The sequence below is a fragment of the Quercus lobata genome, chromosome 10 (assembly GCF_001633185.2).
Source record: "Quercus lobata isolate SW786 chromosome 10, ValleyOak3.0 Primary Assembly, whole genome shotgun sequence".
Lineage (NCBI taxonomy): Eukaryota > Viridiplantae > Streptophyta > Magnoliopsida > Fagales > Fagaceae > Quercus > Quercus lobata.
The window spans coordinates 1,512,294-1,526,364 of NC_044913.1; the positions used below are offsets into that span (position 1 = coordinate 1,512,294).

The following is a 14,071-nucleotide window of genomic DNA, read 5'->3' on the forward strand; positions in this document are numbered from 1 at the left end:
ATTGAGAGCATTACAGCATGACTAATGCATATAATCAACCACATCCCATTACTTTCCTACTCTTTGGACTTCTCTCTCTCTCTCATCAATTTCTTTTAATCCCCAAAGCAATGCAATTTCTGATTCATTTCATGCTCCATTTTTTTTTTCTTTTTCTTTTATAGTGTTCTATTTCTATTTTTCTTTTGCTCGCAGGACATAACAAGAAAGACTAAGACTTCCATGGAAGTTTGGTATGTTGGACCACCAAATCTTGTTGTTGGTGTAAGGAGGATGCAATTGAAGGAGAGACTTTTCCAAAGGTAATATAGTTTTTTTTTTTTTTTTTAATATTTAATTTAAGTCATTTAACTTAAATTTGTTTTCAATTTTTTTTGTCCAATCTAGTGGTCCAATCTCACCAATAGTTTTGTTAAAGTACGAGTTATTCCAAAAGTTTAAGCTATTAGATAATAATGAATTTAATTATTTAACCATAATTCTAAAAAGTTTTAATATTTTTCACTTTCCAAAACAACATCATTTTGATAGATTAATATTTCGCACTAGACGGAAGGACTACAGTAAAAATGAGTTGAAGTTAAAATACTAAATTGAGAGGAAAAAAAAAATGAAACTTAAATGAATGGATTGAGAACATGTTAAAGTTAAAGGATGTAATTTATAATTTCGCCTAATTAATTTCAAGCTTATGTCATTTATTTCTTCACATAGATTAGTGGATTTTCAATTGCACATATTTTCTTTGTTAATGGCTAAAAAATAGTAAACTAAAGAATTTACTTGCACCTCTCTAAATGTTCCTTTAAGTTTATAGGACTCTTCAGAGTTCTTATTAGACCTCTATTTGACGTTTTTAAACTTATTCGAGAATCTCCAGCAAATTAGGCAAATTTTTGTACTATTTGGAGAATAAACAGTGACTTTTACCATTTAGCTACCTATTTTTTCAAATACACTTTCTAACAGATTCTCTATCTTATTTTCTATCTCATTTAAATATTATTTCTTTATTGATTGTTTATTCTTTTTTTAACAACTACATATCTTCTAATATTTTTTTATTCAATACCTTATTATTATAATAGAAAAAAATATTTAAAGAATGAACAATAGTTCATTAGACTTAATAAGCTACTGTTCATGAGAAAAAAAAATTAGGATATAGAGAGTTCATTAGAAAATGGACAATAACCTATTTTATGGATTTACTTTTTAAAATAAAAAAATCTTTTATATTTAATTCTCTTATCGAAGATGCTAAAGAGACGAATACGTAGGGGAGCTATTTATAATGAAATTCTACTAGCTTTCTCTTTATATAAAGGTTAAGCAGTTGTTTTAAAATCCATGTTTCGGCCCTATTTTAGGTAGAGGTGCATACGTTAATATGTGCAATAAGCTGTCATTGTACTGTGTTTGACAATGCATTAAATGCATATGGTTAAAGTAATATGTATGTTTTTTTTTTTTTCGCCGTGCACTATAGGTATAGCTCAGATTAAAAGTTAAAAGAGTATAAAATTTTGTGATTGGGAATTGAACAACTGCACCAAGTACAATAGTTAGGCATGTTCAACAATGCATTAAATGCACGTGATTAGGAGTAATAAATGTCTTTTTGCCATGCATATACTGGCAAATGTCACCGTTATCAAATGTTTTTAACTTTTGTACCTATGTTAGAGCATTCACAGCATTGATATTATATAGATATAATGGTATTTTTTAATTCTTAAATATCAAAAAATTAGTATGTAGGGGAGCTAAATCTTGTTTAGCTCCTCAGTTACAGTACACATCTATCTTTAGATGTGTACTATAGCTCAAAGCTTAAAAAAAAAAAAATTATTACACTTCTTTCTCCTCTCTCATTAAAATAATCATTTCCTTTTTTTTTTTTTCTCTCTCTCTCTCTCTCCCCGGCTTCTCTTCTTTCTTCTTTCTTCCTCAATTTTTTTCTCTCTAGCTCGCCAGCCTCCCTCATCTCCCTCATCCCTCAGCTCCCCGACCAGCTCCCTCATCGCCAACCCAACTCGCCGACCCACGCCAAGCCCCATCACCGATCTCCCCAAGCCCCATCGCCCAGTTCGTGCTACTCCACCGACCTCAATGTCACCAGCCCAAGCCCCAAGCCATCGATCCACACCTCCAACCCATGCCTCCGCCTAGTCCTCAGATCAGACCCACGTCACCCAGTCCTCCCCACTCCGCCGATCCACGCCTCCACCCAGTCCTCCGATCAGACCCACACCATCTCTCTATTCTCTTTGCTGTGATTGAGTTTGTTTGTTTGTTTTTTTTTTTTTCTTTTAATATATTTTCATATGGGTTTGGTGGTTGTGGTGGTGGTGGTTGATTTTGGCTATAATAGTGGTGGTGGATGATTTTGACAGTGGGTTTGTGGATTTTGGTTGTGGTGACCGGTGGCGATGGGGTTGTGATTGTGATTGTGGTTACGTTTTTTTTTTTTTTTTTTTTCCCTCTATGTTGTGTCATGGTTGCCAAAGTAGAGTGGTGGTGGTGGTGGCGGCTGTGGCTGTGGCTGATGGTAGAGGTGGCTGGTGCTGTGTATGTATTTTTTGGTTAGTGGGATATATTATTTTATTGTAGTGATTATATTATTTTATTGTGATGTTTATATTATTTTATTATGTTGATAGCTAAAATAAATCCACTGCTGCAGTATTTGTGTAGGTATAATAGATAAAGTAACTTTTGGTGTAACTAAAAAGCTAAATTTTTAGAAGGTTAAATTTGGGCAAAATGGAAAATTTCTTGTGCATACAATAGGTCTGTTTGGATAGAACTTTAGGTCTGTTTGGTTAGAACTTATTTTGCGAAACTGAAAACTGAAAACTGAAAACACTGTAACTAAATAATTTTTAAATGTGTGAATAGTATCGTGGGACCCATTTTTAATGAAAAAGTTGCTGAAAAGTGAAGTTTGTGGGTCCGTGAACAGTAAATGGGACCCACTGGTGTGTATTCCATCGCTTATTTTGTTGTGAACAGTACATGAGTTGATGAAAAGTGTACAGTGAACAGGCTGAAAAGTCAAAAACAACGGCAGGCCAAAAAAAAAAAAAGAGACACAAAAACACAAACGTAGAATAAGTTGAATCCAAACTCTGCCTTATTTTGCTGAAACTGAAAATTACAAACTGAAAACATTGTAGTAAAATAATTTTTAAATGTGTGAATAGTATCGTAGGACCCATTTTTAATTAAAAAATTGCTGAAAAGTGTAATTTGTTGATCCATGAACAGTGCACGTATACACTGTTTACTATGCAAAGTCAATATTTGTGGTTACTGTTTAATGAACAGTGCATAAACAGTAACCGCATTACTACAAAATGCGTGAAAACCCAAAAAAAAAAAAAAAAAGAATGAAAACACAGCAAGACAGACGCAGACGCAGACACAGACGCAGCTAAGTGGAATCCAAACACACACAATATATGCGTGGCTAGTTTTGTTTCCTTGAAAAGCTAGGTTGCATTGGTCATGGGCCTCTTGGCTGTGCGACAGTGCGTACACTGTATGCACGGTTGCAAAGGTCCAACTATCAGGTTTTTGGGGCCTCAGGTTTGGGCTTTTTGGATTTGTTGTGCGGTGGACCAAAACAAAGTCTTTCTCATATATGACCCTGAAATAATTTGAAGTATATTATCGTACTTTTAATCTTTTTAAGTTAATTGTCTTTTTCAGCTGACTTTTAAGCAATTAAATGAATTGTGACATATATGTAATTAAGAGGAGATCTTGACCGTAACTTTATTAAACTGTTTGAAATATAGTATAGATATGACTATTGTTTTCTTCAAGTCATAACAAATAATATTAGGCAACTCGATCCTTGTGTGGCTTGGGAGCACTGTAATGCAACATGATCCTTGTTATGAATGTCAATAATATTATAATAAGTGAAGAAACACGATCCATGTCATAGACATCAATAATATTATAATAAGTGGATGATGTCGCGGAAGTTTAAAGAAAGCACACACAATGCTTTCTTTGATGGATAGAAACTAAACTGTTAGTTCCTGAGTAGTAAACCTCGAATCCATAAGAGTTTCCCTGAATTCACAAAGAGAATAAAACTAGAATCCACCAGAAGAAAATTTGACAAAACGTCTGTGGTGATAGGTCTAGAATCCACCAGAGAACACAATAGACACAAGTCTAAATTTTTTATTGATAATAAACTATGAAAAACGTTTACAGACTTAGGGGCCTATTTAAGGACTCCTTAAAACTTGACAAACAAGAAAATATAATCTAAAATAACTCATAATTGATACCTAACCATAACAGGAATCAAATTTGACCTAAAAAGCATTAAATGCACCTAAAAACAAGGAAATAAATCACCTAAACCTAAAATAACGTTTTTTTAACATAAAAATATCAATAATAATAAATTAGAATAATTAAATAGTAAATTGTGTCCTACATCAGTGGAAAAAATTGTAATACTCGAGAATTCTATGGATCAGATTGGATTGTATGATTATTTTGTATGAGCATGTATTGAGTCCTATGTAAGATAGATTTGAAAGATGTAAACAATCACAATGAGCCTAAATTTGATTGCATTTTGATTAAAGCACAAATATGCCTAATTAATGTCATGGGTCATGACATTAGTTTTGGTTTATTTCCATTTTCTTTTTAATGCTATATGCTGGACAGAAATATTTAATTTTCTGTTCTTTGATTTATTTATTTTCTGCACTTAAGTTTTTAAGTTTGCGAAGTTCATATCACTTCATTGACCATGTTAATCTCACTAGTTACCATTACCAAATTCATTATTTGTTAATGCTGGATCAATTGACCTCGTTTTAAAAGTACTTCAAATAGTCTTTCTAGAACCTTAAACGTCTAGTTCAATTGTTATTATGATGACTAGTTCGAAGGCCTATAATGTTCTCGTGTTTAGCATGTGAACATTATCATCAAGTGTAGCTAGAACTATCTGCACAAGCTTGTTGGATATGTTCATCTGGATTTTGTTGGAAACGGGTTTGCATTTATAATTTAGGAGAAGATATATGATGTTTCCGCTTCATATAGCATCACACTCTGTGTGAGCCACACACATGGTAAGGGTGATGCTGTATGAAACAGAAACATAATATACTTTTACGTGATTTAGGAGATTTTTCGCTGGGTTATACTCAGCCAATCCCAAGACCTTTGACATCATTGGACAGCACTATACGATATTAGGGCTTCTAAGCCTCAGTAACATTAACAGAGGACACTAAGAAAAAAAAACACATACATTGCATGAAATCAGACCTCAAGGCCTTAAGAGGTCAAAGATCTTTACTGCAGGATATCAGGCTTTTCTAACAAGTTAACAGTCAAAAGAATACCACCAATGCCGAATGTTTACAAATGGTTCTTAATTCCTACCTTTCCATCAGAAGGTCTAAACCTGTTGAGCACATAATCTGCACAAACGTGTTGGATATGTTCATCTGGATTTTGTTGAGTGGGTCCGTGGTTCTCTTTTTACGTATGTAATTCAGGGATATTTTTTTATTGGTGGGTTATACTCAGCCAAGGCCAAGACCATTGTCATCAATGGACAGCACAATATGACATTGTTCCTCTAAGCCTCAGTAGCATTAGCAGATGATACTGGGAAAGAAAAAACATACTAGATTGCACTACATCAGACCTCAAGGCCTAACGAGATCCAACAAGCTAACAGTCAAAAGAATATCACCCAAAGCTGAATACTACAAATGGTTCTATCCTTTCTTTCTTAAAGCTTGTGATTAGGAGTGTTTCTAGAGCACTTTGAGCACCTGATTATTCTCTCGGATATATATAGTCTCATGTTCAACACATATCAAACTGTTACAACAAGAAATCTCTTGGGCATGATACCAAGACATTGGTTTAAGATTTCAAATCCAAGACCTCATGACTAAGCCAACTCTTTGTGCTTCCAACTTCTGTGCATCCTATTTTTGAAAGAATCAACTTGAGCATTATAGCCCACATTCCAGTAGCACAATGAAATTTTTAGTCTTAAATACTTGGGCAGCTAAACTTTCTCAAGTCTCTTTCTTGAAGTTCAAGATGGACACAATTCTCTGCTTCATTACATCAGATACAACTGAGAAAAAAAATATAATAAAAATCCCCCTCACTTTTTGCTTGATTAAGAACCAAACCAAAGATGTGTTTGAATTGCAAGAGAACTCTTTGAACTGCAAGGTCGGTGGTTTCATCTGCTGCAACAAAACGCATTAGGTCATTCACAAAACAAAGATGATAGAGAGCTACCTTTTTGGATGTTATTTGAAGTTATCTTTCATACCAGCTAGCCAGCTAATTAGCTTGGAGAAAACTTCCTTAGCTATGACAAACAAATAAGACGAAAAAGGGCTTCTTGTCTAAGACCCCTTCCTCCTTTAAAAATAATCCATTAATGATCCATTTATGTGCCCAAATAGTCCTTGATGTTTCGAATGTGTTAATTTAGTTCATAACCATTTGATATTATCTGTACATTCCATATATATTATTCAACTTTCGGTCTTAGCTTGATCACTTTAACATGCCTCATGTTATACAACTTGCCCCATCTCCCAGTATGATGCCTCCTCCTAATGGAAGCGTTATTTGTATCAAAGCTCTAGAATCCCAAGTGTCATTGTACATGAAATGCAGTAGCCCGGAGTACTTGGCACTTTCGAGGGTCTTTCCACTCAAGTTACTGATGATTCAAAATAATCCAGAAAAAATTATACCTAGGATAGGAATATTGATGAGACCAACAAGCAATATCCAACAGATCTCAACCCTTCAATCTAGAAAATTCAATAGTGGAAACTGCCCAACAAATGATGTAGATTTTTCAAATGAATAGCACAATGCCGAAGAAAGAGTCCTCAACAGATCCATTTGCCTTCCCTCAAAACTCAGCCATGAAATTCAAATATTCTTTATATTAGAACTTCAAGTATCACTAGAAAGAGTCCTCAACAGACCTATTTGCCTCCCCTCAAAGGCCAGTGTTTATCAATAGCCAGCAACTAGTAAACATAATTCTTGCCATTGGCTGAATATTTCACCTTTTTTTTTTTGGATAGGAATCAATGTTGTTGCTCAGTGATAAATGATAATGCATGAATGAATAGTAATTGACAGGAACAGCTTCTACAATTTTTTGACAAGAGGTTTCAAAAATATAACTTTGCATTTAATTCTCCCCCAAAAGAACAGGAAAAAAAAAAAAAAAAAGGGTCGAAAGTTTGCAAACAAGTAATTGAAAATTTAAGAAAATCCAATAAATTAGAAAATGAGGCACAACAAAGGGAAGACAATCAACCCTATAATATGCATAAACACCAGCCTCTGTATCTCCCACGCTACTTCCTATCCTGTTATTAGATTTTAATTAAGGTAGAATATTTTAGATCCTAGATTTATTTCAAGTTGATACTGACCCTAAAATGGACATTCTCCATTCGTGAAATGGAGAGGATCCATGTCCCAAAAGTCTTGGTCGTCCCGTATGATTCCACACTCTCAAGTCTCTAGTCTTCTCTGGAAATATGACAAAAGCGACCAAAAGTCTAATCAGTGTGTAAAGCTTCATGCAAAGCTCCAATTTCCGTACAATCCTAGGACCCTTTACTTTTCTCTCTCTCTCTCTCTCTCTTGTCTCTGTCACCTTTGTTATACTTGGCAGGTTTACCCTCTTCATTAAGCTTCCTCAGCATATATATATGTGTACATTTCACACTTTGTCCCTCACTCTGTTCTCTCTCCCTCTCTTTAAGCTAACGAAGAAAGCTCTGGTTCTCCAGCTTTGTGTGTGTGTTTTGCTAAGTCGTTGTTACGTACGGATATGGAGGCTGCAGCGAGAGAACACATTGAACAGATACGTAGAACAAAGTTCTCCATTGGAGGGGAACAGAACCCATTGACAGAGGATCTTCATAATCAAGAACCTCTCTGCTAAGCTTTATGCCAAGGATGCACATTTTCTCATGGAACTCATTCAGGTTACTTACTTTTAATTTCTCAATCTTATTCATACTTTCTTAATAGTATATGTTTGTGTGAGTTTTTGTTAGAGTAAAAACTAGTCCACACACACACATACTCAAAATGCACAGAAATTGTGAACTTGAAAATCATATTTAAATGTATGAATAATGATTATCACACCCTCACTGTTAGCTCTTTTCATTCTCTCATTGTTTAAGGCAAAGCAATATGGTAGCACATACGTTAGCCCAAGAGAAAATCTTTCTTTTCCACTTTTAGTTTAGATGGAGTATGTAATGTTGTTGCTGATTTACCCGATATTCAATAAATATCGTGATGATCTATTTCTCAACAAAAAAAAAAAAAAAAAAAAATCCCAATTTTAATTGAAAATCACGATTTCGAAGGAGTGAGTTTGGTTAGAAGATTTTAATTTTTTTTATTGTGCTTTTTTCTCACATTTTACCTAAGAAGTCATAAAGTTAGTTTTTTTTTTTTTTTATTTAAATTAACTTTTATCTTTTGGACAAAACTACAGGACCTTAGTTTTTCCCTTATCTTAATGTCTCATCTTTTAACAAATAGACTACTAGAAATTGCATGATGCCAAACTCACTTAGATGACAAATTGACAAGTTGTTGTATTTTGTTGACAAATTCCATCTTACAATTGTGTTTGGATGGAAGGGGAGGAGAAGGAAGTAAAGGCAAGGGAATAGAGAAGGTTTAATTAAACTTCTTTAATATTAAAAAAGTTTTAATTGTTAATTTTTCCTATATTATGTCAATTTATATCTATTACTTTAAAATTAGAGAAAGTCTATACTCACAACTGACAACATTTACACAATAACCTTTATTTGAGTTGCGGTGGGTTCCAATGTAATCTTATATATATATATATATATATATATATATGTATGTATATTTACTTATGATGTATAGATTGATATTTACAATGAGAAAGGTTTCTCATCGAAAGACATTGACTCTATTTGCAGTGTTGGTCAGTCCACCAAGAAAGGCAACAAGAAACGTGGTTATATTGGAGAAAAAGGTACTTTACCTAGTTTTCTAGAATTACAACTTTTGTGGTTTATACTCAAAAGGCTATTTAATTTGTCAAGAAGTCTATTAACAATATTAATTGGTTTCACCGGGAAAGGAGTCAAAACAAGAACAACATTGTTGACATATTTGTTTAAGCTAAACATCAAAACTCCCTGATAATCAGCCAAAAAGGGTGTGGAACTAGAACAACTTTCACATATTATTCTCTAAGGTGATAAATGCTAACTTGAGAGTTAATATGTTTTGGAGTTATTAATGCTCACTTAAAAGTCATATGAAATAAGGGTTACAATTGTTGCTTGAATTAGGGGTGAGATATTGTTGCCTTACGAAGAGAGTTCAAAGCATAAAATCTATAATAAATCTTCTTCCATGATGAAATTTTGCAAAGTCAGAACACTGGAATACTAATTATAAAAAAATATGAACAAAACAAGTCAAGGTATGAGGGAATGTGTATTCTTAGTCTTTAGGTATTTAATACATAATGTATATTCTTAGTCACCAATGAGCTCTAGTTCAAATGACCCTTCCTCTTGTGAAAATGAGTAGAAGATAATATCTAGGTTTAACTCCCCTGCCCCAAAAAATAGCTATGATCTTAAGTGAGGCTCTATTTGTTTTAGCCCAAAATATTTTTGGCTAAAAAAATATTTGAGGAAAATTGATTGTTTGTCAGTATTTGGTTCTATTCTTGAAAATTCTTTTACATATTTATATATAGATATTAAAATAACAACTTTAATTCAACTCTCTCTCTCTCTCTCTCTCTCTCTCTCTCTCTCTCATAATGCCTATGAATTGATTTCTATGCTAATCTTAAGATGTCAATCCAGAGTATTATGTTTTATATACTTGTTTAGTGAAAGAAAATGATAAAACCATAATGATATTGATTTTATCAGACAGGATAATTAGTTCTCTTATTGCTCTAATTAGCTGATCCTTTGGTTAATACGCAGGAATTGGATTTAAGAGTGTCTTTCTAGTTAGTTCTCAGCCATACATATTCAGCAATGGATATCAGATACGGTTCAATGAAGACCCTTGCCCACATTGCAAACTTGGGTACATAGTTCCTGAATGGGTAGAGGAAAACCCATCTCTTTCTTACATAAAAGAAATATATGGTTCTGGGACTACTCTTCCAACAACAACAATAGTCTTACCTTTGAAGTTTGATAAGGTCAAATCTGTGAAGCATGAGCTTTCAAATGCTCATCCTGAAGTACTATTGTTCCTATCAAAGATTAGGCGGCTTTCAGTCCGAGAACATAATAAGGATCCTAGGCTCAATACCGTAAGTGCAATTGCTATTACAAGTGAGACTGAATTGGTGGTGAGGAAGAACATTGATGCTGTATCCTACACATTCCATCTCTCTGCCGATGAAAAGGATAAGGGTTACGAGGGAGAATGCAACTACTTTATGTGGAAACAAAAGTTTCCTGTTAAGCAGGAAAACAAAGTAGAAAGGAGAATGGAAGTTGAAGAGTTGGTGATCACATTGGCCTTTCCTTTTGAAGAGCGCCTCCACGGGGGGATGAGCTCACCTGGGATCTATGCATATCTTCCCACAGAGATGGTTACCAACTTTCCCTTCATAATTCAAGCAGATTTTTTTCTTGCCTCCTCAAGGGAAACTATTCTCTTAGACAACAAGTGGAACCAAGGGATTATTGACTGCATACCCTCTGCTTTCATCAATGCTTTTGTCTCACTAATTAAAAATTCTGAAAATGCTCCAGTTTCTAGTTTGGCTCCCATGTTCAAGTTCATCCCCATCGACAGCTCATCTTATCAACAATTGAATGTCGTCAAGGAGTCGATCAAATCAAAACTTCTTGAAGAAAGTATTCTTTCAAGTGACTTCTTCAATAAAGCTTCTTGAAGAAAGTATTCCTCCAAGTTAATTATTATTTTTATTTGACTCTTAAGAAATTAAATAATTTGTTGTGATATCTTGGATTGTATGGATTGGATTGGATTGGATGAGTGTCTATTGTTGTGCTATATAAGTGATTAAGAGATGTTCTTAATTATAACTTTATAAAGTCTCTTTTTGTATTATGGTGTAGTTGTGGCTACCATTTTCCTCAAGTTGTAGCAAATAATAGTAGGGCTAGGTCGGTAACATTGTGTATCTTGGGGGCACTATATAATGTAACCCAATACTTGTCATGGACGTCAATGATATAAGTGGAGAAAATTGAAATACTTGTGATTGTGTGGATCAAATTGGATTGCATTGTATGGTTATTTTGTATGAGCATGTATTCAATCCTACATATGATGTGTATAAGGTAGATCTGAATTATGTAAGCAATCACAATGAGCCTCTTACCATTACCAAGTTCATTGTTTATTCATGCTGGATCAATTGGCCACATATTCAAAACACTTTAAATAGTCTTTCTAGAACCTTAAACGTATAGCTTAATTGTTATTATGATGACTAGTCCGAACTCCGAAGGCCTATGATGCTCTTGTGTTTAGCATGTGAACATTATTATACAGAGTAGCTAGAACTATCTGTGCAAAAGCTTGTTTTTTTTTTTTTTTTGATAGCCAACCTATAACTGGAATTCATTGATACGGACCAAGGTCCATTGCAATTACATCATTTTGAATTTGGAGTTCAATAACAAGGGGAGTATCCTCCACTCATATATTGCAATCATCAACATACAAGGCATTCCTAGCAAGAGAGTGAGCAACCCCATTGTTGTTTCTTCTAACGTGCTCAACCCTCCAAGTCTTGAACCGACTTAAGCACCACTGAGAACCTTCAACAATCTTTTGGATAGCCAAGGCTGGAACAACATTCCCTTTAAGCGCTTCCATCACTAACTGAGAGTCCCCTTCCACCACAATATCCTTCAAACCCAGGTCCCAAGCAAAAAGAATACCAATTTCAGCAGCTTTTGCTTCGGCTTCTAAAGCAACCCAAGGCAGATTTATCTTCTTACATAGTGCACCCATCATCTGTCCTTTGTCATTTCTAATGACCACACCAATCCCACAGCACTTTTGCTCCTTAAACACAGTAGCATCAACGTTTGCTTTATACATACCTTGAGGGGGAGGAGTCCAATGTTGAACCCGAGGGGCTGGTTGAGCTTTTTGGCTCTCAGGTAGACATGCTACACAAAAATCTTTCACATACTTCCTTGCTTCCCTTTCAATGGTCTTCCCACTCTTGCATGTACCCCCAGACCTGACAGAATTTCTATTTTTCCATAGCAGCCATGCCGTGACAGCAAACTTCTCCCAATCCTTCTCCCCTGAAGATGTCATTAACAGCCAAACCACATCAATGAAAACCTTAGGGGGGCGGTCTAGACTGCCAATCCTGAACTTTGTCTCGCTCCAAGCTTCTCTTGCTACTCTACACCCCCATAAAATATGACCCAATGACTCACACTCCCCACACAAGTCACAATTGTCCTCCAAAATAACCTTTCGGTACATAAGACATTGTTTCGTAGGCAGGGCATTTTTGCAAGCACGCCATAAGAAGTGCTTAACTTTGTTTGGGCACTTTAAGCTCCACACCAGCTTCCAAATAGTCTCCATTTTGGATGTATCAGAGCAACCAGGTCTGCCATCACTTCCCTTAGAGACCTCAAGGTACCGGACAGCCAATTTGTAAGCACTCTTGACAGAAAAGGTGCCATTGGGGGTATAAGCCCACACTTGGGAGTCAACCGGGTTCATGGTACTTATAGGAATGCTTAGGATGGTCTCTGCTTCTAGGGGGAGGAAGATGCTTCTTACCAAATCACTCTTCCACTCAGCTTTGTCATGTGCAATCAGGTTGGCCACGCTCTCCCCAACATCCATTGTAGGCCTGGGTGAGATAATTCTGCTTAACCCCGTAGAAGTAAGCCACGCATCTTCCCAGATCTTGATGCTCTCCCCAACATCCATGTGCAAAAGCTTGTTGGATGTGTTTATCTGAGCTTTATTGGAAGTGGGTCCATGTGTTCTCTCTTTGCACTGGGCCTCTAAGCCTCAGTAACATTAAGTCATTAACAGACCTCAAGGCCTAACGAGGTCCGACAAGCTAACAGTCAAAAGAATACCATGCAAAGCTGAAGATTTACAAATGGTTCTTAAATCCAACCTGTCCATCCGAAGGTCTAACCTGTTGAGCACATAATATGCCGAGTAAAGTTTGTGATAAAGACTGTATCTAGAGCAGTTTGAGCACCTGATTTTTCTCTCGTATGTATGTAGTTCCCCGTTCCAGACATATCTTGAATTAATCCCTTTGGAGTGATCTAAGATACTAGCTAAAGATTTCAAATCCAAGATTTTGTTGATATTATGAGGCCTTAAGAAATACTATAACAATTCATTGTGGTGACGTGCATCCTATTTTTAAAATAACCAACTTGAGCATTATAGTCCACATATTCCAGGAGCACAATGAAATTTTTAGTCTTAAATACTTGGGCGGCTAAACTTTCTCAAGTCTCCATCTTGACGTTCAAGATGGACATAATTCTCTACTTCATTACATCAAATACAACTGAGGAAAAAAAAAAAAACCCTCACTTTTAGCTTGATTAACAACCAAACCAAAGATGTGTTTGGATTGCAAGAGAACTCTCTGAGCCGCAAGGATGGCGGTTTCATCCGCTGCAACAAAAAGCATTTAATTTGATCATCTACAAAACAAAGATGATTGAAATCCACCTTTTTGGATATTATTTGAAGTTATCTTTCATACCAGCTAGCCAGCTAATTAATGAGCTCGGAGATAACTTCCATAGCTATGACAAACAAATAAGGTGAAAAAAGGCTTGTCTAAGAGCACTTCCACTTTTAAAAATAACCCATTAAAGATCCATTGATTGCCTCTTGATTGAACTAATGAACCTGTCAGAATACTAACAACAACTAGAGTTTTTTTTTTTTTTTTTTAGAACAACAACTAGAGTGTTGATTATGAAGTTTAAACTAGAGTATT

General features: G+C 35.2%; 1 protein-coding gene across 1 annotated transcript; it reads left to right on the plus strand.

Annotated features, from left to right (window-relative positions):
- Nucleotides 1–7,804: 7,804 nt before the first annotated feature.
- Nucleotides 7,805–11,313, plus strand: LOC115965592 (protein NO VEIN). Its single transcript, XM_031084851.1, has 3 exons — nucleotides 7,805–8,039; nucleotides 9,027–9,082; nucleotides 10,059–11,313. Exons 1-3 carry the CDS (start codon nucleotides 8,002–8,004, stop codon nucleotides 10,985–10,987), a joined length of 1,023 nt encoding a protein of 340 aa, XP_030940711.1. The 5' UTR covers nucleotides 7,805–8,001; the 3' UTR covers nucleotides 10,988–11,313.
- The last annotated feature ends 2,758 nt before the right edge of the window (nucleotides 11,314–14,071 follow it).